General features: G+C 40.5%; 3 protein-coding genes and 1 long non-coding RNA gene across 5 annotated transcripts; 3 read left to right on the top strand and 1 right to left on the bottom strand.

The window, feature by feature from the left end:
• The first annotated feature begins 1,659 nt into the window (after positions 1–1,659).
• On the top strand, positions 1,660–16,942 carry LOC116673744 (protein-tyrosine kinase 2-beta-like). Its single transcript, XM_032505985.1, is given in 31 exon segments — positions 1,660–2,765; positions 2,885–3,226; positions 5,617–5,795; positions 5,914–6,001; positions 6,484–6,563; positions 6,765–6,827; positions 7,026–7,080; positions 7,165–7,305; positions 7,404–7,475; positions 8,125–8,226; positions 8,561–8,678; positions 8,865–8,904; positions 9,102–9,133; positions 9,247–9,294; positions 9,469–9,563; positions 10,200–10,281; positions 11,062–11,162; positions 11,412–11,527; positions 11,640–11,740; positions 11,919–12,008; positions 12,100–12,304; positions 12,755–12,854; positions 13,330–13,377; positions 13,937–14,003; positions 14,006–14,061; positions 14,240–14,272; positions 14,713–14,737; positions 15,417–15,457; positions 15,610–15,744; positions 15,909–15,989; positions 16,664–16,942. Coding segments are annotated over 30 exon segments (2,841 nt in total). The 5' UTR covers positions 1,660–2,765; positions 2,885–3,022; the 3' UTR covers positions 16,907–16,942.
• Positions 5,105–20,362, bottom strand: LOC116673787 (uncharacterized). Its single transcript, XR_004327879.1, has 3 exons — positions 20,351–20,362; positions 13,176–13,179; positions 5,105–5,163 (listed from the first exon to the last, which is right to left on the bottom strand). It is a non-coding gene; the product is annotated as an uncharacterized LOC116673787 (long non-coding RNA).
• Positions 18,159–25,961, top strand: LOC116673760 (inosine-uridine preferring nucleoside hydrolase). Of its 2 annotated transcripts, XM_032506017.1 has the most exons (9): positions 18,159–18,355; positions 19,298–19,478; positions 19,637–19,816; positions 19,910–20,021; positions 20,171–20,307; positions 20,421–20,498; positions 20,933–21,049; positions 21,150–21,306; positions 25,898–25,961. In XM_032506017.1, the coding sequence occupies exons 1-8, from the start codon at positions 18,174–18,176 to the stop codon at positions 21,300–21,302; spliced, it is 1,140 nt and encodes a 379-aa protein (XP_032361908.1). In that variant the 5' UTR covers positions 18,159–18,173; the 3' UTR covers positions 21,303–21,306; positions 25,898–25,961. The 2 variants fall into 2 exon arrangements, with proteins under 2 accessions (XP_032361908.1, XP_032361907.1); XM_032506016.1 differs by lacking the exon at positions 25,898–25,961 and having other exon boundaries at positions 21,150–21,356.
• LOC116673779 (inosine-uridine preferring nucleoside hydrolase) lies at positions 20,139–25,960 on the top strand. Its single transcript, XM_032506046.1, has 9 exons — positions 20,139–20,154; positions 22,251–22,291; positions 23,905–24,085; positions 24,239–24,418; positions 24,530–24,641; positions 24,749–24,885; positions 25,209–25,286; positions 25,522–25,638; positions 25,739–25,960. The coding sequence occupies exons 3-9, from the start codon at positions 23,906–23,908 to the stop codon at positions 25,889–25,891; spliced, it is 957 nt and encodes a 318-aa protein (XP_032361937.1). The 5' UTR covers positions 20,139–20,154; positions 22,251–22,291; position 23,905; the 3' UTR covers positions 25,892–25,960.
• Positions 25,962–26,435: the final 474 nt, after the last annotated feature.

The raw sequence follows: 26,435 nt of genomic DNA, 5'->3' as shown, positions 1-26,435 counted from the left end.
TTGACGAGTTTGACGCAGCACATCCCAGGACCGTCCCGCTGATGAACAGGCTAATTAAACCAGAACCGGCTTCGTCTGATAAAGTCAGAAATTGAAATACACGATAACATTTCCAAATGCCTTTAAATGAAATGTATTTCTATATTCAGCGAGCCTGTCTATTTCCAGCAATACGCTGGGCATACACATGCGCTAGGCCAAACTCTGTTCAAAAATCTGTACATTTAAAATACGGCTGATTTAGCAACACCGTAGGCTAATTTAAGAAACCCATGCTTTAGTTACAGTTAGTCGTCATAATGTTTACCATTAAGTAGGAACTTTTTCAACTGCTGCAATTTTATAATTGTTGTAAGAGTCATATCAGTTAAAATATTCTTAATAAAGCGTCGCTTAGATATTAGTTTCGCCACGAGAGTAGCAGTGGGATTAACTTGTGCTAATGCATAGCTTGGTTTTTAAGCGTGGACTGTTAAGGTTATAAGACGATTTCTGTCTGTGACTGCAGGGCCATGACAATAGGCCATGGCATTACTTATTCATTTACTGGAAGCCTTTTATCTATTGGGTTGTGTCGCCCTCTATTGGACGGTGTAGGGAACAGGTTTTGCTGACAACAAATATTCCCCTTTAGTGGGCGGGTGACTCAGTTGGTAGAGGAGGCACATAGGGTACATGGAGGTTTATTCCTCGACGCAGAAGTTGAGAGTTCGAGTCCGAGCCCTGGTGGAAATGCCCCAAAAAATCCTCATTTAAAAAAATTCCACTTTAAACAAATAACTCTTGCTAGTAACATACTACAACATTTTACTCAAGTTAGATTCCTTAAAGGGACACTGAAAGTAAAAAGTAGGTCAAAGAATAATGTGGAGGTATAAGGAAATATAGATATCAAGAAAAATTCATTGTATCGTAACCTTTGGTAAGACTCACTATAAACTCCTTAAACTATTGGAATTATCTAGTGATATTTAAAAGGAGCATATAAACAACATGCAAAACTGAAAATACTGTTTCAGTATCATCATTTTTGGGACCTACTGTAGTCCTGTAATCATTTTTTATTTTTTAACGTTTGAGTTGTTCGCTGTTGTACATACAGTATAGTTTCCAACACATACTGGATACCTTCCTTTTCAAGAAACAAAGATAAAGAGAAGAAAAATTGCCCTCAGATAAATCTAAAAGGTACTATCAGGCTGTTGATCTGCAGCCAATATGCAATTCTGCAGCAGAACCCTTTTTTGAATTGATTTCAGAGAATGTAACAAACGCAGCTACTAATTTATTGGTTCTAAGCCAAGCTAACACACAAAATAAGTCAGTAATGCCCATCACCCACCATGGTGTCTGGACTTTCTGCACCCCGTTTTCAAGTCACCACAGCTCTCAAATTAGTACTTGATAAGTAAAAGTTGGTGCTGTTTTCTTTTGGGCTGTGAGTGTGAAAGATGCATACTCTTCATAACAGGATGTCACACTAAGTATTCAATTGAAGAGCAGTGTCACTTTAATGTGTGATGACTGTCAGTACCACAGGAATAAGGTGTAGCACATTATAATTTATCATTTACCCCTAAGGTTTGAGAAATGTCTGTCCATGTCAAGAAAATGTTCGATCAGGCCCGAGCTAGGACATATTTGCACTGTTTAGACACGCAGACGAGGGAGTTCCGATTGCCGATCTACGTTGTCTGCATAATTTTACAAATAGTAGTATTATAGTATCCCCATGCAAGTTAGACAGTAAATAGTATGAAACTAATTAAAATTTGGAAAATAGTAACAGTAGTAATAGTAATCTGAAAATGACAGAGGCCACACTTTTCCTGGCAGTGCTTACTGCTGTCACATATGTTTTTTTTTAACATCCGTGACCCAAATCACCCACACACGCTCAAAGAGAGTCGTCTGACTCTGCAGAGTTAACAAAGGCAGAACAAAACCGCTGAGGTCGACTCTGAAAAGAACAGAAAGGATTTTCCGTCAACAACCTCATGTTCACTACAGTGTACTTTACCACAACATATGTACCGGTTTGGTTACTGTCATGCTGCAGCTTTGCATAAATGCTTTTCATCTTAGAGAAAGCCTCCTGACGGGGACTTAGATATCTGTACCAAATGTCATGGCACTCTATCAAGTAATTGTGGAGACATTTTACTCAAAACAAAAACTGATAGTGACACTAGAGAAAGAGCAAGGGGATTGCCAAAGTCAATGGGATTCACCCTCGGAGGACCATGAATGTGTGTACCAAATTTCAAGGCATAGTGTGTGTAAAACCATGTAAATAATCAGCTGATGTTGTGCTTGAAGGAGTTCTTTAAGAAATTGTATTAATCATTTCTTCATTTCAAAATCGCCCACTTTTCACCTGTTCTGTGCTACATCAAAACTTTTGGAAGAGGAAGTGAGTGCACTGTAGGCCATGCTGATTTTGCGCGGTTGGGGGTGGGTTATGGTTTGGTGCTGGACTGTGCCATTGCATGTGAGACAGGGGGTGGCACAGCGGTTTCATCAGTCCAGTCAGTTTTTCTGTTGCTCTTCAACTTCCTTATTTGCGCGTAAGTACTGTTTCCTTCCGCTTACTGATGCGGTTCTATGTCAGCGCAGAGCTTGCAAGTCTGCTCTGTTAACCTGTCAAAGAAGAACACATCTGTACTTTACAAAGTGGTCAATGCAGTCTGTTGATACCACACACTTGTCTTCAGTTTGAGAGACAACACTGTTTTCGTCTGGGCCGTTGAGATTGTGAAAGACTGGTAAGTACAGAGAGATCGCAGTGGAAGAAGTTGAATCGTTTACTCAGATACAAATGTTCTTCAAATCCAACAGCATGACCATATAATTATTGTTGTGTCCAACTCCTGTCTCTCTCCAGCTTCAATGGGTCCTTTCATGTATGTGTTTTACGTGACTGTACGTGTATGAGAGAGAAGGAAGAAAGTGAAATGGTGTATGTGGGCGTGACAGCAATGTTTGTCTGTATGCAGTAGTATACACTGTGTGTGTTTGTGTGATGTCGGGAGACACCAGCACCCTGTCCTGGAGGAGCATGTCTCCCACCAGCCAGTCAGATTCCTCGGATATGTCTCCCTCGGCAACTGTGGCCAGGGACAGCATCTTCCCAGTGAAGATCATCAAAGTGTGTTTCCTTAGCAACAGCTCCAATCTGGGCAAGAACTTCAAACTGGTCCGCTGTGAAGAAGGATGGACTGTCAAGGTATAAACTACTGTTCTCTACTAGTTGTACCAGTTGTACAAGTGTACTCTACTGCGTTCTACTCCAGTGTACTGTCCTTCGCTGTCCTTTACTTTACTCAGCTGTTCTTTACTGAACTGTCCTCTTTTCCAGGGGTCTTCAACATATTGTTAGGCCAAGGTTCCCTAACGTAAAAGATAGACCGGCAATGACTCTCTACTACATATATTGTATAAAATAGAATTGCATATTGAACAGGGCCTACAATAATATCAATACTTGTTTATGGTGCCCTAAAATACTATATAATATAGAAAAGTAACGTACACCAAGGGTTGTCGTGAGGTGATGATCACTAGAAGTAGACTTGACAATAAAAAAAAAGTGGCGCACACTCTGGCTCCAAATGCATATCTCTGTTATTAAGATAACTTTTCGTCCCTCAGGCTTTTGATTTGAACAAGGCAGTTTGAATGTTTCAACCGTTTATCCATTACTTTTAGTCAAACATCTGAATTGTTTAGTCATTACTTTTAGCTTTTTATCGCTACCATTTAGTCATGACTTTCAGAGATGGTAAAAGTACTCTCTTCCCTTACTCAAGTAGAAGTACAGATACTTGTGTTAAAAAATACTCTGGTAAAAGTATTGATTTAACTTTTTTACTCTAGTGAAAGTAAATGCGCTGTATTTAGTTAGCGCTTTTCTAGTTTTAACGACTCCTCAAAGCACTTTAACATCATACAGGAACCTTTCACACACAGTCTGCCGTAAAAGGTGCCACCTGCTCATCAGATACACATTCACACTCCCCGGGGTTCAGTGTTCTGCCCAAGGACACTTCAACATGAGACCACAGGGCCACAGATCGAACCACCAACCTTCCGATTGGCAGGCAACTGCTGCACCACTGAGCCACAGCCGCCCTAAAAAGTAGCTCAAGTAAAATGACAAAGTACAGGCATGGAAATGTACTTAAAAGTAAAAGTAGCCTTGCAAATGACAAAGCTACCTGGACACAAATGTTACTAGAGAGCACGCGGAGACACTTCAGTGGACGTGGACGAAAGGCTCTTTATATGCCGTTGGCTACATTTTAAATGGATGTCTGCCAATAGGCCTAAAACATCACTTATATGATTATTGGGACAGAGACTGGGACTTAAATGAACTGACAACATAAGTTATACGACTTACTGTTCGCATGAATTCACACACGCACAATCTCAGCTGATTATCCTCCAGACGTCTAGTCTCTTTTTCTTCTTTCCCACTTTTTTTCCCGTGTGGCGCTCGCGGTGTGAGGCGCATGTCCGCCTTATTCTTCGACGTGCACTCACAATCACACCTGATTCACAACCTCTTGTACAAAACTAAAGTAACAAGCCAATTTTGTAAAAAATAAGGAGTAGAAAGTACCCATATTTGTGTTAAAATGTAAGGAGTAAAAGAAAAAGTTGCTACAAAAATAAAATAGTAAAGTAAAGGAAAAATATCTGAGAAATCTACTTAAGTACAGCAGTTCTTATTGTTGTTATTATTGTTATTATCATTATTGTTATTTAGTTGTCTTTATACTGTCTTTTTTTATCTATTTTTTAATTTCTTTTTTCTTGCTAAAACTACTGCTGGAATTTTCAAATTCCTCGCGGGAGTCATCCCCAAAGGATCAATAAAGAGAAGTCTAAGTCTAAGTCTAAGTCTAGTCTAAGTCTAAGTCTAATTAAGTATTTGTCCTTTGTTACTTCCCATCTCTGATGAAGTTTCTGTATCTCTCTACACTAAGGTGCACGCTTGCTAACCAGTTTTTCAACTTGATGTTAATGTTCTTTTAATCAGAATCCTAATTTAATCAATTTTTTCATATTAGTCCTACTACTGTACGATCTCACCACGTACCCCCTGGCAACAGCAGAAGTACTCCCTGGAGTACAAGTACCCGTGGTTGGGAATCTCAGCTCTGATGTAGTTTACCAAACTCTACCATACATACTATACTGTTTGCTAATTACCCAACTACTGTGTTCTACTACACTGTACTCTAATGTACTTTACTACTATAGTACTTTATTGTACTCTTTCCTCAGGAGCATGTTTCTGTAATTCCTTTTACATGTCTGTATTAAACTGTAGTCAGCTGTACTCAATACAGCCATACTCTATAATTTATTTACCATATTATTTGCTTTGAACTAAACCAAGACAAGAAAACAAGGAAGTCTACTTTACATTTTGGATATTAGCTGCTTGGTTAGAAAAAATAAGACTTGCACCATCCTTGTTAAGAAAATGGTGTATTTGGTAGATGAGACTTGTTGCGAGGTATTTCTCTTAATATGGTTTTTGTTTACATTAACATTCTGAAAAGCCAGTGTCCCAGAGACATAACTGTATAATGACTTCTACCCCAGGCTATCGTTAACCTGGTGCTGTCCAGTGGCTGTGTGGGACCAGGCATAAAATACAGCCAGTGCTATGGCCTCCTCCTCAAACACCTCAAGTCCTCAGAGATACACTGGCTGCACCCAGACCTGGCTGTGTCTGAACTCACCCAGCGCTACGAGCAGCAGCACCTAGAGGCTGAGTGGAGGTCAGTGCTTCAGTCTTTGCCTCAGTGTACAGTTTTTATTTCAAGAAAGCAAAGTAAAACTTTACGTGATAATGGTAAAGTGACTTAGCAAAGCTAAGTGTGGCGTTTGTTTGTACAGATATGACCTGAGAATCAGATACATCCCCTCAGACTTCATGGAGAAATTCAAAGATGACAGTACCACCATGCTCTACTTTTACCAGCAGGTCAGTAATATGTGTGTTTGGTTTGCTAACTCTTGGTAGTGAGGTCATTTTACTGTCTCTTACTTCCCTAAGGATCTTTACAGGGTTTGGAATACAATCAGGATATGGTTTAGATTACGGTAAAGGTTAGTTGAGGGTAGAGCTGGGCAATATTTCAATATTATCTTGATGTCGTTACGTGAGACTAGATATCGCCTTAGATTTTGGATATTGTAATGTCGTAACATGACTTAAATGTTGTCTTTTCCTGGTTTTGAAAGCTGCATTCCAGTAAAGTTATGTCATTTTCTGAACTTCCCACTTCCCACTTTCCCACTTAGTCATTATATTCACATTACCACAATATTGTTGCGTTATCGATGTTGAGGTATTTGGTCAAAAATATTGTGATATTTGATTTTCTCCATACTGCCCAGCCCTTGTTAAGGGTCAGTTAGAATGGCTCTACTCAATGGAAGGTGTGTCTGTGTGCTTATCCACAGGTACGAAGTGACTACATGCAGCAGTATGCCTCAAAAGTGAGTGATGGGATGGCTCTACAGCTCGGTTGTCTGGAAATTAGGTACTGTACAACTACCCCCTCAGGCACGTTCTTAGAAAAGGAGACAAAACAGGACAACAGTTGGAAATAGTGGTCTCCCAATTATGCTCATTTTTAGGTCCTGCTTTATAATCAAAACATATGGAAATCTGACTTTTCATTGTAATTTTAACTTTAATAATCTTAATAAAAGATCATTGTGTTCGTTCATTGTGTTTGCAGGAGGTTCTACAAAGACATGAATCCAAATGGACTGGAGAAAAAGTCAAACTTTGAGCTATTAGAGTAAGTCACGTGTGATTGTTGAATGTGTGTATCAACCTCTTGGGGCAATGGCAATTTTACATCCGGCCTTTTATGCCTAAATGGTACACACATTAGCGCCAGTGGCAGCTAGAAGGTCCCTGGTTTGAATTGTTTCTTTGAGTTTCTATATCTGACCATGCACGCTTCGAAAAAATGTGTCTGATTTTACTCCTGTAGGAAGGACGTGGGACTGGACCTGTTCTTCCCCAGAGAGCTGATCAACAGCATGAAGGTAATGAGCTGAAACAACTACTGTATAGTACATAATGATATTACAACGTTTTAATTTTCAGTGTTTGTCTGTGTGCTATGTCAGCCCAAGCAGTTACGTCGGCTGATCCAGCAGACGTTCCTGGGCTACTCCACTCTGAAGCAGGACCAGTGCATGACCAAGTTCTTCACCACTCTGGCTCAGTGTTACAGCTACACACAGGAGAGCTTCGCCTGTCAGCTAGTGGTGAGCTTTTGGCACTCTAAAGGTTATTTCCTGTCACATCTCCAGCTAAATGTTTTTTTTTTTATGTTTGCGTCCGTATATGCCCTTTATCTATACAGCATGGTTGGAATCTAACAATAGACCTGGTCATCGGCCCTGAAGGCATCAGTCAACAAACTGAAAACTCCACAGTGAGTTCACACTCTTTTTTTCTCTCTCAGGTTTTGTTAAATACTTCTGTTATTTACTCATGTTTATTACATTTATAGAACGTGAAACGCACGACAAGACATGATGATATACAGTTTAAACCTCAGCACCTTTATGAGATGACAATGACTTTAACGTCCTTTTTTTGTTTGTGAAGTGACCTTGGGTGTCATGAAAGGCGCTTTAAGAAAAATGTATTATTATTATTATTATTATATATGAAGGATGTCCTGTGTGTTAAAAGACTCTACAAACACAAATACACTGTATGCAACCCTTGGAACGTGAGGAAAATAGATACTTTATTCATCCTGAAGAAAACTTTAGGCATCCAGTAGCTAAGACAACCATAACACAACAAACACAAATACACACATACACCTCATATACATAAGAATCACTCACAGATATTTAAAGAGTGGACAATTTGTTAGTGATTACAAAGGTCTGGTATGGACTGACCATGTGATGCAATGATCATGATAGGGTGCTATGGTAGAGTGTGCGCAGTGGTGGTAGTGCAAAAGTGAACAGCGCAGGGATTGAACAGTGCAATAGCTCATTATTAAACAATAACTATGACCAATAATTATTTATAGTAGCAGTAAATAACTTTGTCTCTTTTTGCAGCCCGTTTGCTTGGCCACGTTCTCTGAGGTGCGCAGTATCTCCTGCTCTGCTGAGAGTGACAGTCGGGCTCTGCTCACTGTACACATCGAGGGAGCCAAACAGGTAACTCTAAACCTCTTAAAGGCATAGTGTGACATTTTGGGGAAATATGCTAATTTGCAACATTAGCGCAGCATTTGGCAAATCCAAACAAAAACTGCCCATAAACGACAAGTTGAGTTTTGTTTAGGGTAGGTAAGTGCTGAAACTACGTCTGTGACAGATGCAGTGACTTCCTGGAGAATTGTGGGGGATTTTCTTTTCCCTTTTACAGGGCCAGGATAGCTATGTTTCTGGCCTCTAAGATGACTTTTAGATGAGTCAGTTGAGTTTAAGGTGCGAAGCAAGTTGAAGCAGTTCAACACAGACTGAATGTCTTGTATCTTCAACCCTCCAGCCACTGTCAGTGAACACCTCCTCCCTGGCTGTGGCAGAAAACATGGCCGACCTGATCGACGGCTACTGCCGGCTGGAAGGCAGCTCTGAGAGCTCGCTCATTATCCGGCCCAGCAAAGGTACACTTTCACCTATGCGAATGTATCATAGTGAAACAATGTGTGTTATCAATGTTATCATGACCAAAAGGGACCAAAGTATGACCAGGTATAACCCCTAAAATGTTCCATTTATTTTCTAAAGCTTCTGAGATAAATCATGTTGGATTCACAACTACAACTAAACCAAATATCTGATTCTTTCAGGGAGAGACATGAAACTGAAATTACCTGACATCCCAAAACAGTGAGTCTGATGAATTACATTAGTGGTGGAAGCATACATTGGGTTGGTTTTACACCTTCCTCCTCCTTTAGATTCAGATCTGTCTGTCTGCTGGACTAAAAAGTCACATATGTTAAAGCAGGCTATAGTTGAAAGGTTAATGAATGCTTGCTTTAAAGAAGACATTTAAAACTAAAATGTCTCCATCTCCCTTTCAGGGGTGGTCCCAGTGGTTCTTTTAGAAGCTTGAGTAAGTCTTATGACTGATTCACGATTTTTCAGAGGCTTCTTCTGTTTGGTTGTGGCTGTATATAGAAGAACATTTGTAAAACTGACTCCTGTAATTTGTTTCTTAAACTTCAGGTTCGGACATTTATGCTGAGATTCCAGAAAATGCAGCAGCCTGCGGTGGTGAGTCCTGTTTCACTGAAAACGTACCTTTACATCCACCGGGTCATCCAACCAAGCAATCAGCTGAGAAACGTCACTGTTTATGTTATTTACTGTACAAATATTTGTATCCAGGTCTCCAGCAGAGCAGATTTTGTATATTTCTCAGCTCTTTGTTAATTTTTGTGTGTTCAGAGAAGCACAGGATCTCCAGAGACGACGTTGTTGTGGGTCGGCTCCTGGGTGAGGGATTCTTCGGAGAGGTTCATGATGGCGTTTATAAAAGCCCAGTAAGTTTGTTTATGGCCTGAGTATCATCACAGTTCGCTTAACACACTCAAGGATTAAAATAAAAAAACAGATCCTGACGCTTTAATTATCCCTGAAGGGTAATTCATTTTCTAACGTCCACTGAGACATATACATACATACATCAATGACAGAGGGAGCACAATATAAGATTATTTTTGGGGGCATTTTTAGGCCTTTAACTCAACAGGACAGATGACGACGTGATAGGGGAATGCCATGCAGCAGGTCGGAATTGAACCCACAGCCCTGCATCAAGGAGTAGACCTCTATATATGTGCGCCTGCTCTACCAACTGAGCTAACCCAGCCACACAGGGAGCACGATATAAAGGCATATGGGAAAGTGCAAGATCCAAAAATAAGCAAGAAGAAAAATATTTGAAACAAGAACTCAATAAAAAGGGAAAAGATAAAATAATAAAATCGACAAAGTGCCGAGTGTATTGCACATAACAAATTACAGTCTACCACCAAATGTGTTGGTCACCTTAACTGTAATGTGATTACATCAAGCCACCCATGTGAGTGGGGCACTGGTGGATCGCAAACTTAATTTAATACACCTCTGAATTCCCCGTTATTGTGAAAGTAATGTATGCATGTGTGTGTCTGCAGACAGGAGAGAGGATCTGTGTGGCCATCAAAACATGTAAGGACTGTTCAGCTGAAGTAAAGGAAAAGTTTCTCAGTGAAGCTGGTGAGTATGTCGCAGTGATTAACTCTAGGAATTGTGCGGAAATTTGTGGTGCAACTTCAACGCCTGATAGACGTTCATAACAGGAAGTATAAAACCTTTCCTTTCGGTAGTGGAAAATATGACTAATTATTGTTTTAATCGCCGTAAAAAGAAGTACGCAATTTCAGAGTATAATGTAATGGCAGAAGAGCGCAGTATCTGATATTGGAACATTTCAGGGTTTTGCATGTTTCATCAGTCAGAAGATTACTGTAGTCGACTTCCTGTTGTCTGGTTGTGGGTTACAGACATAAGTGACAATTATAAGACATTGTTACATGATTAAGGCAAATAATGTGTTGTTTCTTATTTATAGAGTTAAATAGCCTTACTTTACAGCTGCAGATGTTTTGGCCATTTAGGGGAACAAGCTATAAAGACAATTTTGTCTTTTGTCTTCTGTAAACCGCACTTGATTACTAAAAGTATGACTGACAAATATGTATACTTCTTCTAAAGACAAATTTGTCACTTGTGCAAACTCCACCATACAAACACAATGTTTTTGATAAGGGTTTTCCTGTCAGGCTTGAGGTTTCCTGCAGTCCTAGTGGTTAGGGGGTATCTACAGCGATGGCTGTTTCTCTGGTTTAGGACCTTTGTTACATTTCATTCCCCTCTCTGCCCCCCACTCATGTTTCCTCTCTGTCTTTTCTGTCTCCTTTCAATAAAGGCTAAAACACCATTTTCTTTCTCTATAATGTGATATGTTATTGATCCCAGCTGTTCTGTCCGTTAAAGGCTTGATGAAAAATCTGGATCATCCCCACATTGTTAGACTAATCGGAGTCATTGAAGTGGATCCTGTCTGGATCGTCATGGAGCTGCTTGAACACGGAGAGGTGTGTGTTGCAGTTGTGTTTGTGTGCGTCTGTTTGAATGGCTCATTGTGAAAAGTACGTACGTTAATAATGACATTTTGAATCAAAATGTACTGCTCATTATCTGAATGATCACATTTGAGCTCACTCTTATTTTGTAAATTGTGAACATGTGTCTGTATGAAGCAAAAATAAGTCATATGAGATGAATGTGGGAATGCAAACTATACTGTACCTTGTAAAAAGTAGGTGTTTTTCTTTTCATGACAGCTGGGGAACTATCTCGTCGAGGAGCAGGACATCCTGAACTCTGCAACGTTAATCCTGTACTGTCTACAAATCTGCAAAGCCTTGGCTTACTTGGAAGGACTCAACATGGTGCACAGGTAACACAGGCTCACGCAGCATTGGAGGAAACCTACAAACAGGCACTCTGCTGTTTTTAAACACGCATTTCAATTAAAGTAATTTGGTTTCTGTTCTGCCTGTGTGGTGCAGAGATATAGCGGTGAGAAATGTCTTGGTGGCATCTCCTAAATGCGTCAAGCTCGGCGACTTTGGCCTGTCTCGCTACGTGGACGAACAAGAGTATTATAAAGGTATACACACGTGCACTTGTGTACGTGTAAGTGTGTGCACTTACACACAGATGTCTGTGGTCAGCATTTCAGAGAATCGCAGTGAAGGGGAAACTCATTCAAGTGTGTCAAAGCTTATCTCTTTCCTCCAGCATCCATTCACACCATTTCTCTTTAAATATTTCCCTTCGGTGCACAGCCTCAGTTAGTCGATTACCGATCAAATGGATGGCGCCTGAGTCCATCAACTTCAGACGCTTCACCACAGCCAGTGATGTCTGGATGTTTGGTGAGAAATGCAACTCAGACATGCTCTAAATTTAGTTCTGCAATTTCCATGTCTATAGTAATAATAATAATAATAATGTTTGTTGAACCAGGGGTGTGTGTGTGGGAGATCTTCTCCATGGCCCAGCAGCCGTTCTTCTGGCTAGAGAACGGGCAGGTGATCAACCAGCTGGAGTTGGGGATTCGACTTCCCAAGCCCCAGCATTGCCCGCCCACCGTCTACTCCCTGCTCACCCGCTGCTGGGCCTACGAGCCTCACGGCCGACCCAGCTTCGGCCACCTCGTCTGCTCCCTAAGGTACACACTCATGTATTTCTTCTCCTCTATTACTGCTGCACCCAACACTTGACTTAATTGCAGTTTTCCTCACTTTGGATGCTTTGTCTCATCTTTCTATCCTTGTAAGGACATTTGCAGGTGATGAACGTCCCAGTTCTGAAAGTCTTGTTTTGATAGTGAAACTAACTAGTTAAAGTTTCTAAGCAATCCTTTCTCAGATTAGAATCGGTACTTTCAGCTTTGCATGCTGGGATTTCAGGTCAAACAACTGAACAAAATAAGTTCAATATGTATATTCAACAATGTTTTTCTTTTTTTATTGGTCAGACATCATGTCAATTAATACAGAAGTTCACCTTTAAGAACACATGAAGTCAAGATGAACTTTTATGAACTGTGAATGTTTTTCCTCCTCACTTTATTTGACACAAGGACAACACACACTGTCTGTGCTTGTGTGTTTGATAGTGACATCCACAGGATAGAGTTGGAGCAGAAGGGGGGGCAAGACAGAACTTGCTCCGTCGCATTATTTGACCCTAAACACGTCACAGAGCCTCCACCCAAGGTACGACTAGATGGCCACTGGAGCTGTACTGAAGTGAATGGGAGAATCCTCTACTTTTGGCTAAAAAAGTCAACATATTGTTGGTCCCTCAATTACCTAATTGTGTTTCTAACAGCAGCATAGCTTGTGTGTCTGTCCACTTTACATTTGCTAGCAAGCCAGCTAACTATCTAACCACTTCTTCATTTCAATCTGAATTTGAGTCCACTTATTTGCTGCTGTTTATGTTTAGTTTTGTACTTCTTTCTTCTTGTTTCATTTACACATTTTAAAATATCTCAATATATATATATATATATATATATATATGTATATATATACATTTCTTTAAATGTGGACCCAGAGAACACAAACAGACATTTTTGTGGTTAAGGGGATCCAATGAAAGAAAAATGCATAAGGATGAAAAAGATGTTTTTTCACCTGACAGATCTTGGATAAATCTTATGTTGTCTCTTTCTCTCTCTCTCAACAGCCATCTAGAATACAAGGCAACACCCTTCCTCGAGTTACGCACACACAGGTGTCAACACACACACACACACACACACACACTCACACTCACAGAGTAACATGCTACAAAGAGAGGCATTGTATTCCATATCTGACCAAATTTAGGTTTATTGTAATGACCTATTCATTCCTTGCTGTGACTTCCTGTTTCCTTATAGAGAGAAAGAATGCTGAATAAACCTGCAACCAAAACCCAAGTTTGTAAAACCAAATGCAAATTATATAGGGAAAATACTGGCACATGATCGCTTTATAATAATAATAATAATAATAATAATACATTTTATTTATATAGCGCTTTACATGGTATTCAAAGACACTTTACAGTAAAACCAGCACATATTGCTTATTAAAAACAGATAAGCTATAAAACCAACACATAAAACAAGCATATTAGAAGCAATTAAAAACCAATAAACACGTTACTATTAGGTGAGAAATTTTATGTATTGTATGTGGAAAGCTAATCTGAAGCTTTTTGTCAATATTGTGTGTGTGTGTGTGTGTGTGTGTGTGTGTGTGTGTGTGTGTGTGTGTGTGTGTGTGTGTGTGTGTGTGTGTGTGTGTAGAGGACAGACAGGGATACCAGGCCGGTGTGGGAGAAAGAGAAAGAGCAAGTGGAGGACACTTTACAAAGACAAGAAAAGAGATGCTGATGGATAAACAGTGGCTGGAGCAGGAGGAGAGACGACTGGTGAGGGATCACACACACACACACACACACACACACACACACACACACACACACACGTTTTTCAAAGTGGAAGATCTTTGGCAAGAACATGTCACATGAAACACCGAAATGACCACCTCACCTACATCACTTACAGCCATTGCTGCATTCACTAATGTCGGCTTCTGTTTTTCTGTAGGATCCTATTGTACGAGTGGATTCCCACACCAAGGTACATTATTTAGTTTTTTCCCTCTTGTGCAATTTGCATTGCTGTTAATACATTTTGACCACAAGGGGGTAGAGACGCACCTGTTAATGGACTTAGGTTGTACACAAGCTTTTTAAATGTAGTTTGGTCCACCAGCTCTCGTTTACACTCTCTTTTAAAGTTTAATCTTGTCAGTATGAGTCCTAATTTAAAGCACTGAAAGCATGATTTCTTTTCTACAAAAAGTGATCCTGTCTAACTGAGACTATTGTAGTATTCTTACTTCTTATTAAAGAATAACAACTTCAGAGTGAGCCACATGGTTTAGACAGTAGCACCAATGATAACTAAACCTCTTTAGCATCTTCAATTTATAAAAAGACAAGTAATAGTAACAACAGGTCAATAACTTGACCTCTGATCTGACTAAAATTATAACTTCATGTCCTCTTTTCTTGCAGCCTCCTGAAAAAAGGCCAGAAGATGGTGAGTCCAGACAAAGAGCTTTCCTAAACTAACCTATTGTCCTCACAGTGTTAAACAAATACACCACCATTTGTTGAAGTAGGGCTTATCATTGTTTCCCCTAGCTCTAAATAGGTGGGCCAACGCATTGTTTTAGTCTTGTGCAACACCAGCAGCGCCGCCGCTAGTTAGCTTAGCGTAGTGAATGGAATCCTATGTTGCCCGTTAGCATGTTGTGAGTAAAAGTGAGCAAACAAAAAAAACAAGAACAACCGGACTACACTAAAACAATGCACGCACTGAGACAAAATATGCATTGGCCCACCCATCTAGAGCTAGGGGAGACCGTGATAAGCCCGTTCAATAAATGGTGGTGTGTTCTTTTAATAATGCAGCAGCATAATACAAAAAACCCCACAAAATTCAATACATTGTATATGCAGAGATGCACAGCATGAAACATACTTTCAAAATATTAATAGCATGTACCGCATGTTTGCATGCAATCAAACCTTCGAAGACAAAAAACAAATGAGATATTGAAGATAATACAAATGCATTATTTTTCCCATTTATTTTATGTAGAATATGCTAAATGTTATTGTGTTAACAATAGAAGACCACGGCACCCCGTACATACGTATGTGCAGGAAATGTGTCAAGGAAATGTGCAGATAAGCAGCTTTTCTTTCTCCGTCAGGTCCTCCAGACAAGCCAACAATACCTCCCACAGTCCCACAGGTGAAAATTAAACATGCCTCTGTTATTAATATGGTTGAAATATACTTACATTTTTTACCTTCCTGTCCGTTTCCACAGCCGACATTTGTAGTACTGAAATGGAGCTATGTATTCAATTTGGTCTTTAAAAAATAAGTATTGTGTTGTTGTAGCCTCGTCCCACAGCTGAGATGGACCGATCAGGTGACCAGGTTTACACCGGCGTCATGGCGATGGTGAAGCAGGTGGTTCAGCTGAAGAATGATGTCAACACGCTGCCCGCCTCCGAGTATCCTAATGCTGTCAGAGTAAGTCATCTTTTCACATCATTTAACAAGACTGTTCTCTGAGAACCTGGGAAGTTTTTTTCTGGGCCTGTATTAATCTTAAACACATACTACAGTATAAATGTAGAGATATCTATCCCTCTTCCATCCCCCTGTCTCTGCCTCCCTCCCTCGTCCCCCTTCAGGTGGTGGGCGTCCTTCTTCGTAGCCTGATCCAAAGTGTGGATGAGATCCTGCCCTCTCTGCACAGCTCTGTTACAACAGAGGTAGGCCTCCCTTCACCAGTCGGTCCTATTGTTGTGACACTGTGACAATGCATGTAGTCGGGGGTGGAATGTAACTAACATTTACACAAGTACAAATTTAAGATACTTGTACTTTACTTCTTAGTCTGTTATTTCTCTACTCCACTACATTTCAGAGGGGAATATTGTACTTTTTACTCGTTAATACAGTACATTAATTTGACAGATTTAGTCACTTGTTACTCTACAAATTAAGGTTTTTGCACACAGAACACTGTGTTTTATCATAAATGACACTACCCAACAATATGTAGGCCTACAGGTGTAGCTGAAATGCTTAGCCGATTTAACACTGACAGAACTGTTAAAATCATTTCCAGTTTCAAAATTGGGAGTATTTTTCTTTATGAGTACTTTTACTTTTACAAGTAACTTTTCCTGATGATACTTAAATACTTTTGCTTTAGTAACACTGCAAATGCAGGACTTTTACTGGTAACAGAGTATTTTTAAAGTGTGGTATTAGTACTTTTACTTAAGTAAAGGATCTGAATATTTCTCCCACTGCATGTAGCAATAGACATAGTTTGGTTATTGGATTGGCGAAGGGACATGCAGTGCATTAAATCAGGACGCAAAGAAAAGCTGGAAGGTAAATACTCACATTTGACCGTCTTCTGTCCTCATCTTCTCAGATCGATGGCACTAAGAAACTGCTGAACAAGGATTTAGGGGAGCTGATCAACAAGATGCGCCTGGCACAGCAGAACTCCATAACGTCGCTAAAAGAGGAATGCCAGCGGCAGATGTTGGCAGCTGCTCACACTCTGGCACTGGACTCCAAAAACCTGCTGGATGCTGTGGACCAGGCTCGAATCAGGGCCAACCTGGCCAAGCCCAGACCTGCCTCATGTGATGCAGAGGATTCTGGGGACTGAAGTTTCCTATTGATCCTACAGACTCTGGTGTAAAAATCATAATATATCTGCATTTTCTCAATAAACAGTAAAACCATGTTAAGTTAAACTGAGCATTTCTCGACCCTGAAGAAATCAAACTAAACCACAATGTATAAAGGCAATACATTTTATAGGCTACCGTTTTGTCTTCCTTCTTTTTACTATTAAAGACAATTAACTGCACTTTCTGTGTTGTTGTTTTTTTGTGTCATGGGACAAAAAGTGCTTTAAATAGACTATGATAGTTTTTTGTACAAGGTAAATACAGCAAAGACAGGAAAAACGCTGAATTACAGTCTCTTGTCAAAATATTTTCCTGCACAACATGTAAATTGGGTGTCCCGGCTGAACAGATTACAAGGACGCATGAAGCTCAACAGAAGGACAATCTGTACTCCATTTTATGTCAAGCACTCCTGAAGATTTGAGGTCACCCACAGTGAGTTTTATTGCAGGTTAGAGTTCTGTTCTTGCACCTGCAACGACAAGCTTGAACAAAAGAGAAAATACTTGCAAGTAGCTACAAGCACATATTTGCAGTGTCAAGACGGATGTACCTGCAGGGTGCTTGGCATCGCTGCTGCCATAGGCTTGTATTTGAGAAAAAGCCTGTTTTTAGGTTGTGTAGATAGGATAAACCTGTCCGTCTAGAGATATACAACTCGTTCTTCAAGGTATCGCTTGCCTCTCGTGAAAGCATATACTTTAATCAAAATGACAGGCTTTGCAGAAGGTGTGTGAGGCAGCAAAGAGCCGAAGTGTCAGTGACTTAGACGCCACTGCGGAGATTACAGGGCCATATGTTTTCTAATAGGAAGCAGAAGCATTGCATGGTCACTGAACAAAAATGGACTGTTGTTGCCAAATAATCTGTTACATGACATTATCTTTTACATTAATAGCCCAAATGTTACACATTAAACATCTTTAAATCATCTGCATGTGGCCAAACAAGTACAGTACAGCTTTACAGATGCTTTTTCATCCCTCAAATTGAATGCAGGATCTTCTGTTATAGTTGCTTTAGGACAGCCATGCAATCCCTTGCTTTCAACACTGTTCTGTTACAGTTAAGTCTTGATGCAACATTTTGTAAGTAAATACTGCATGGTCCTTCCAAGACCTAAAAACACTTCTTTCTGTTTTATTGTATGTTTGCCAATGCCAATAATATGTCCAACAGGGTAACCACAGCTGGTACATTTACGAGTCTTATCAAATCAAATAAACCACGTATTGTTGATTCATGCTTTTTGAAAGGAAGCAAAAAGCAATCGTAGAAGCAACAATTTTAAAGGGTGTGTGCCTAATTTGCACCACCTCTACGGTATGTGCCTCCGGTTTTTTAAAAGGAGGCTCTTCACTTCAGTCCGCCGCTCCACTTTCAACACAGACATCAGCAAACATCCATCAGGATCCGCTCACCAGGTGAGGATCTCACATTTAAATGTCATTCAGACCATTTTTCAAACCACAGACATTCAAAGGTGTGCGGATTAGCATGAAAATAGAACTGTGAGATTTACCTTTAAAAATATCATTCATAAAAACAACAGTAATCATCTGCTATTTCTGTCCCCTTCAAGCATTATGTCGAGATGTATAAAAACGTTTTTTGGAACTTTTGAAACTATTTTGAATAGCCTAAAGGGGTTTGCATGAAATCTTTTGCGTGAGTGTGAAAAAACTTGTCAACCCTGCCACACCTAATGACATGTTGCTCATATTACATATGCTTACTTATGTTGCACAGACAAACATTGTTCAACACTTAGTACAGTCATTTTACTCACATTCTACACTTTGAATGCCAAACTTGTCAAATGTATATAATTTGCTGACTGAGGGGAACATTTGTATCCAAAGATTGCACACCACATAACTAAAATTAATCTCATGTAGTGTTGCAGGCATAAAATATGCCTTTAGACGAATACTATACTTCCTGAATCAGGATCATGATGCAAGCAGACAAAGTAGATGTGTGTGTATGTTGTGAGGAATTGATTTTAGATCAAAGAGTAATTTACATTATTCTGAGGATTCTAGTGAGACAGCAAGGACAAAGTGAAATCTTAACGTGTATAAGTAATGGTATGTCTGCCTGCAGTCTTCAGATATTTTACTTCTGCTTTCTAACAAGTTATAAATAGCTTTATTAATGTGTTTTATTTTGTTAAAAGGCATTAACAATTATGCACAATTTGTCTACATCTGTCTATTTGCATGTGTTTTATTCTGCAGAGTTCTCCCAGCCATCCTAAATAAGCCAATTACAACAACTTTGGGGTTGCCAAGTTGTGAAAAAAGCTGTTGGCTGGTGTTGATCCCTCAGCATGACACTTGCTCTGGTCTCTTTACTTGTTGTAGGATGAAGAAGAAGTTGCTCCTCGACGTGGACACAGGGGTGGATGATGCTCAGGGCATAATGTTGGCCCTCGCGGCCCCCAACGTGGAGATTTTGGGGATCACCTGCTGCCATGGCAACACACCGCTGGAGAACGTCCTCAAGAACACGCTGCGTGTCCTGAAAGTCTGCAACAAGCTGGATGTGAGTTTGTGGCTAACTAACTTTGGTGTTCTGACTGAGTAAGGGGGTTTTAAGGGGTTCATATTATGGTAATTTATGCTATTATTCCTGGCTAAACAAAAGCATTGGATATATGATGATTGATATATTTCAAGCATAACACATTACTTACTCCACAGATCCCAGTGTACCGCGGATGTTCAGGGCCTCTGCTGGGTCAATCGCGCCACGCTGGAGATTACCACGGGAAGGACGGGCTGGGTGACGTCCCAGATCCAGATGCTCCAGGCCTGGAGCTGCTGCAGAAGGCAAATGCCGTGCAGGGAATGATCAAGATTGTGAATGAGAACCCTGGAGAGGTGAGACAAACACTTCGCCCCATCGTGGGTCTGCTCCATCGAACATCTTAAAGATCACTCAAGACTAAATGTGTATTGCTTTACTGTCTACAGGTGACTCTAGTGGCCACGGCCCCCCTCACTAACCTGGCCGTGGCAATCCAACTGGACCCCTCCCTCCCCAAGAAACTGAAGGGCCTCTACATCATGGGTGGAAACATTGAATGTAGGGTATCTGCTATAAATTAAAAAAACAAAAACAGTATACAATTAGTAGTCTGGTGTATTCTTCTCCTGTGATTTCCATCTCATTTAGCACTTATGGTGTGTTGTGTGTGTGTGTGTGTGTGTGTGTGTGTGTGTGTGTGTGTGTAGCCAGGGGTAACACCACAGAGTGTGGAGAGTTTAACTTTGTGGCTGACCCTGAAGCTGCCTTCATTGTGTTGGACCGCTACACCTGTCCCACCTACATCGCCACCTGGGAGTTCAGCTGCAGGAGCAGCCTGCCGTGGGTGAGGCTGAACACACAACAGTTCTTTAGACATCCTCACTGACAACTAAACTGAATTAATATTTAAAGTAACATGTGACAACAGATGTTTGTCTGTCTGTTTCCCGCCCACAGTCTTTTTGTGACCAGTGGCTGGCTCAAAAAACAAAGAAGGCTGCCTTTATGAAAAAGATTTCATCTCTTTCAATGAAGGTAAGAGTGCGCAGATTGTGTTAATACGAGGAGGGAAGTAATCCTATTTTAGTCAAATTACAGCATGCAAAATAGAGCATGTTTACGCAAGTAAACAACTATGCAATGTTCTCAGAAGGGTTATTATGCACTGCATCTTACACCACCTTATCCATTAATGTGCCACCCAAATGTTCTGAACTAATAAACTTTTCAAAAGTCACCAAATTTCAATATTTTGTGTTGCATTTACAGGACCTTTTGATTTTATCCTGATATGACTGAATGAATTCTATGTAGGGCGGGTATTTTTTAATGCTATTGACAATAAATCAACAGAGAACCCTGTACATGCTGTTTGGGGGCCCTCTGGTGGCAGCTTTTCCTGTGGTGCTTTCAATACCATATGATCCCCTGTCATATGTCTAAATGTGCCTTGTGTATTGTCTCTGCAGAAAGCTCAGTCAGCAGATTATCAAAAGGAGATCACAGAAGGAAAAGGGTTCAATTCCTGTGACACCTACGCCATGGCTGCCGCCGTCGATGACACACTCATAACAGAGAGTGACAAGGTGACCGTCTGCTGCTGTGTCTTTAAAAAGACTTGTCTTTAAAATACAAAACATGTCAGTTGAAATCCTCACCCAGCAGTGTCTGGTGTTCCTCCTCCAGGTTGCAGTGACCGTGGAGCTGAAGGGAGCCTACACCCGAGGCATGATGGTGCTGGACTACATGGACCTGCAGAAGAAGAAACACAAGGCTGTCATCATGAAGAAAGTCGACCTGGAGAAGTTCAAGCAAATGTTAATGAATTCCCTGAAGTAGAACGATATACTGCATAACGTCACCAAAAAAATAAATAAGAAGCAGTACGTTGGACTTTGTCTTTTCATATTTGCAATGTAGGTTAACATTATTACACATAACGTTTACACATTATTCTTTTTTAAAGCGGCTGACTTTGCACTAGTGATATTAAAATGAATGGCTGCAATCTGGCACACAAATATTACATTTGTAGACCCACTCATATTCACACAACCCTTACAATATGTAAGAAATCCAAGCAAACATTGCATTATTTCTGTATGGTAACAATAAAAGTTTAAGGAGCATCCACAGAAATAATTTCTCTTTTGTAAAGCTTTCCAGCACATACCAGGAAAAACACACCCACACAGCCATTTCAAAGGCTAGGCCAGTACAGAGGTTTTTTTTTAGATGTTTTTCACACTGTTCCCTTTGGATGACTACGCAGCAGTTTGTATCTATGAGCAAAAGTTGTGCAGACAGTAACTTGTCCATGGACAGATAGAAAACTGTTTGGGAACAACATTTCCTGTTGATATCTGTTGCAGCATTTTGTAATTATTTGTATTTTGACTGCTATAGTCTTGCAGAAGATGTTGTCCTAAATGGATTTCCTGTTTGTGGAAGATTACTCCAGTAATATCCCACCTCTTGGAGTCCCCAATTAAAGCAATAAACACTCTCCATTACAGAGAGATCCAGGGGCCGCTATACATCCATCTAACAATATCTCTCTTCTCCAAACTACCTTCCAAGTTCTAACTACCACTAATAAATAATCCATATTCTTTGGAATTCCTTGGATATTCTGCGATAACCACTCCCAATTTATAAAAAAAAGACACAATTTAACAACATGTCTGCAGAAAGACTTCCAGGAGGGGGTTTGCATCTTGCTTAAGTAACTCCTCTACGTGCCTTCGGGGCGCTTTAAAAGGCTGGTCTTCAGATAAAGGCGATCAGCAGGAGACAGCAGCAGAGATCAGTAACACTCTGTTTAACAGGTAAGCATTTAATGTTATTTTCACTGTTTTAAACCTTGAACACTCAACTGCATGGCTAAGTATTATCCATTTAACATATCTGATTTGAATGAATCCAAATTTAATTTAAAAAAGACTTTGGCACATTTGTTAAAGCTGGGTTGGAGCAGATCCCAAGTTTTCTTGACATGTGTGTGCCAGATGTGTGGAGCACAAAAACTGAAATCTGCAGCTTAATGTGTAGTTTAAACTATGACAAACTGTCAAAGTTGTTGGTGTGTGACTTGCAGCAGTGAAAGAACGATCAGACAGAGCACTTAGGTATACAGTTGGCCTATGTGTATATGCTGTGAAATAGCCATTTTCCATCAAGTCAAGTCAGCTTTATTGTCAATTTCTTCACATAAACTAGACATGCACAACACACAACAGACAAGACACTAAGTCAGACATTCCTGCCACAAGAGTAAGTACAAAAAAGTGCTCAACAGATAGGGAGATCTTTTACACAAAGACAGTAAACAGCAACAATGTTACCAGACGAGATAACAAGACAAAAAGCCAAGAACACAAGACTGTTATGATCTGATGTGTTATGATAATTCAATAGTGCAACAGCAGCAACTTCAGAGTCTAGAGTGTTTGGTCAAATGGTATATGGCATTTGGTATGCACAAATAGAAGAAGAAACAGCAACTTCAGAGTCCAGAGGGTTGTTTGAGGTTGTTTTTCTGGTTGGGGGGGGGGGTTGCTGGCTGTTTCCACACACATAGCTTACTATTGATAGCCTTTTTCACTGCGTGCTAAAACAACTTTAGTCCTTGTTGCAAACGCAACACATTGAAGTATTTAAAGTAAGCTGCAGGCGACACTTGTCCTGGTTCCCCCTCCGCCTGTGTCAGGCGCTCTCATTGGCTGCAGCTCTCGTCAGCTGCAGAAAATCATCAGCCTGCTGGATAAGCTGCGTCTCACAGGGCAGCGACGCTACAGACAGATGATGATCTTATAGAATATGTTGCATTTTGTAGACTATATTACCCAACAGTAACTAAAGGCGTCCAAATTGGCACAACCTTAAACATCTACTGCCATAAAATGCAACACAGTCTACACATGAATGCAGCGGTAATATTATTCCAGAAACATAATATATAATGAGAAAACACTGACAGGGATATTTTACCACACAATTAATACTTTCAGTAGGCCTATATTTGGATGACAATACTAACTACTTAAGTAAGGTTTTACATGCAGGACTGTTGTAGTGGAGTATTTCCACAGTGTGGTATTAGTACTTTTATTTCAGTAAAAGAACCTGAAAATTTCTCATTTTAACTTCCAGTCCCACAGCTTTCAGAAACAATGGGGTAGCCTAGTCTTAAGTTTTATTTCCATAAGGTTATTTTCTCTCTCACGAACAGACACACTTGCCCCCAAGTCCTCTGCTGACACCCTTGGAGAACTATTGAGTTGTGTATATGGAAGAATGGCACACTGTAGCTATCACAATACAGGACAATACTATATTATACGGGACAAGTGGCATCACTAGTTGTGAGCCACAAAACCAGAACAATAAGTTAAAAGACGCTATATCACACGTATGAATGTATTCTTGTTGTTGAATGTAGGATGAAGAAGAAGCTGATCCTCGATGCGGACATAGGGGTAGATGATGCTCAGGCCCTCATGGTGGCCCTCGGGGCCCCTAATGTGGAGATTTTGGGGATCATCTGTTGCTTTGGCAACACACCACTGGAGAATGTTCTTAAGAACACACTGCGTGTCCTGAAAGTCTGCAACAGGCTGGATGTAAGTTTGTGGGTTTTTTCTATACAACTTTACCTGGAGGTATGGTTGGTTGTGACTCAGTTGTTGGATTTAGGGATATATTCATGATATTATCATATATTCGTATTAGCAGCAACTCACCCATACACATGCCCAATCTATCACACTCCACAGATCCCAGTGTACCGCGGATGTTCAGGGCCACTGCTTGGTCAAAAACGCCACGCTGCAGATTACCACGGGAAGGACGGGCTGGGTGACGTCCCAGATCCAGATGCTCCAGGCCTGGAGCTGCTGCAGAAGAAACGAGGCGTGCCAGCCATGATCAAGCTCGTCAACCAAAACCCTGGAGAAGTGAGACAAACATAAGGATTTTTAATGATTGCTGAATGGAGCTGAAAGTTGGTGTCGGGATTCTTCTGAGAAATATGTTTAGCCTTTTATTCCCCTGTGCTCTGTGCGCAGGTGAGTCTGGTTGCTGTTGCGCCCCTCACCAACCTGGCTGTCGCTGTCCAACTGGACCCTTCCTTTCCCCAGAAGCTGAAGGCGCTCTACATCATGGGAGGAAACACTGACTGTACGCTACCTGTCATTCATTTCAGACCCAATTTTCCCACCCAGATGTGTCTCTGTGATTTTCCACCTCTGCACTCATGTGATTAAGAATTATAACTGTGTGTGTAGCCAGGGGTAACACCACAGAGTGTGGAGAGTTTAACTTTGTGGCTGACCCTGAAGCTGCCTTCATTGTGTTGGACCGCTACACCTGTCCCACCTACATCGCCACCTGGGAGTTCAGCTGCAGGAACAGCCTGCCATGGGTGAGGCTGGAAACACAAACAAAATGATGTGTTTAAAGGACTTGTCTTGATTAATTTGAGTATTTCCCCTTTATCTTATCTCTGTCTGTGTGATAAATGTATTAATCCAAAATGCTTCCCATATCAAAAGCAAAAGCCAACATGCATATCGCAGTTTCATTTCAACAATGTCCTTTGGCATGTTCTAAAAAATCCATCTAGTCATAATTAGTTTTTAAGATTTAAAGGCTCCAAACACGATTTAAATCCTTCTGATTTTAAGCAGTATGCAGTGCAAAATGACTTTATTTGAAAAGTGATAATGTCTGGTTTTTTACCCTCAGTCTTTCTGTGACTGCTGGCTGGACCAAAAAACTGAAAAGGCTGCCTTTATGAGGAAGATTACAGCCTTCTCAATGAAGGTAAGAGTGTAAAGATTGTAATGATTTGAGGAAAAAGTGTATTGTGGAGAGAAAGGAGCAGAGTTTAACATATTGTGTGTTGGGGGGTTATATAGAACCCTGTAAGCAGCTATTACTGCTATGACTTGGGCATGAATTGAGTGCAATGTATCCCATTACTGTATTTTGGAGGCCTTTCAGTGCCATATGACCCCCTGTCATATGTCTAAATGTGCCTTGTGTATTGTCTCTGCAGAAAGCTCAATCAGCAGATTATCAAAAGGAGATCACAGAAGGAAAAGGGTTCAATTCCTGTGACACCTACGCCATGGCTGCCGCCATCGATGACACAGTCATAACAGAGAGTGAAGAGGCGAGCATCTGCTGCTGTGTCTTTAAAAAGACTTGTCTTTAAAATACAAAACATGTCAGTTGAAATCCTCACCCCGCAGTGTCTGGTGTTCCTCCTCCAGGTTGCAGTGACCGTGGAGCTGAAGGGAGCCTACACCCGAGGCATGATGGTGCTGGACTACATGGACCTGCAGAAGAAGAAACACAAGGCTTTCATCATGAAGAAAGTTGACCTGGAGAAGTTCAAGCAAATGTTCATGAATTCCTTGAAGTAGAAGGACATACTGTAACAAGCTGAAACATGAAGTCCGCTCACCAAAATAAATAAAGCAAATGAGAACAAAGCAGTAATTTGGTCTTTTTCTTTTCTTTTTTAAACATGGTTCAAGCATCTGTAACGGTTTTCTGTCTGATATCAAAAGTGAAATAACCTTGCAAAACATTAAAAGCGGTCACAACTTGGCCTTCTTTTTTGGTAAACACGAGTGAGATTTTGCAGATTAATAAGAAGAGGGGGAAATAAAAACATTATTTCGCAACGCTGGGCGGTATTTCTGCCAAGGCTAGATTAGAGAGTCGCAGACACTTCAGTCATTTCCGTAGTTGCCAGGCTTACAAAGAATCCAGAAGAAGAAAATGCGTTTTGTAGGCTTTGTACATTCAAATATGAGAAACAGTAGTCCTCGAGAAGAAAGAGGAATTGATCCGTGCCAAAGATGCCCAATAAGCACGTGATTCATGAATGAGGAACTTTATCTAGACCAACATAGGTGTCTCTATGGAACACATAAATGGAAGCAACTTCAATAATAGCGCATC

This window comes from Etheostoma spectabile, chromosome 24 (genome assembly GCF_008692095.1).
Source record: "Etheostoma spectabile isolate EspeVRDwgs_2016 chromosome 24, UIUC_Espe_1.0, whole genome shotgun sequence".
NCBI classification, from domain to species: domain Eukaryota; kingdom Metazoa; phylum Chordata; class Actinopteri; order Perciformes; family Percidae; genus Etheostoma; species Etheostoma spectabile.
This window is presented reverse-complemented; position numbering and strand designations above follow the sequence as displayed.

Coding starts and splice junctions, on each gene's coding strand:
- LOC116673760 (XM_032506017.1), top strand. CDS start 18,174: ATGCTTTTTGAAAGGAAGCAAAAAGCAATCGTAGAAGCAACAATTTTA. Junction 18,356..19,297: donor CATCAGGATCCGCTCACCAG/GTGAGGATCTCA, acceptor TACTTGTTGTAG/GATGAAGAAGAAGTTGCTCC. Junction 20,499..20,932: donor TTTCATCTCTTTCAATGAAG/GTAAGAGTGCGC, acceptor TTGTCTCTGCAG/AAAGCTCAGTCAGCAGATTA.
- LOC116673779 (XM_032506046.1), top strand. CDS start 23,906: ATGAAGAAGAAGCTGATCCTCGATGCGGACATAGGGGTAGATGATGCT. Junction 24,086..24,238: donor AAGTCTGCAACAGGCTGGAT/GTAAGTTTGTGG, acceptor CACACTCCACAG/ATCCCAGTGTACCGCGGATG. Junction 24,419..24,529: donor TCAACCAAAACCCTGGAGAA/GTGAGACAAACA, acceptor CTCTGTGCGCAG/GTGAGTCTGGTTGCTGTTGC.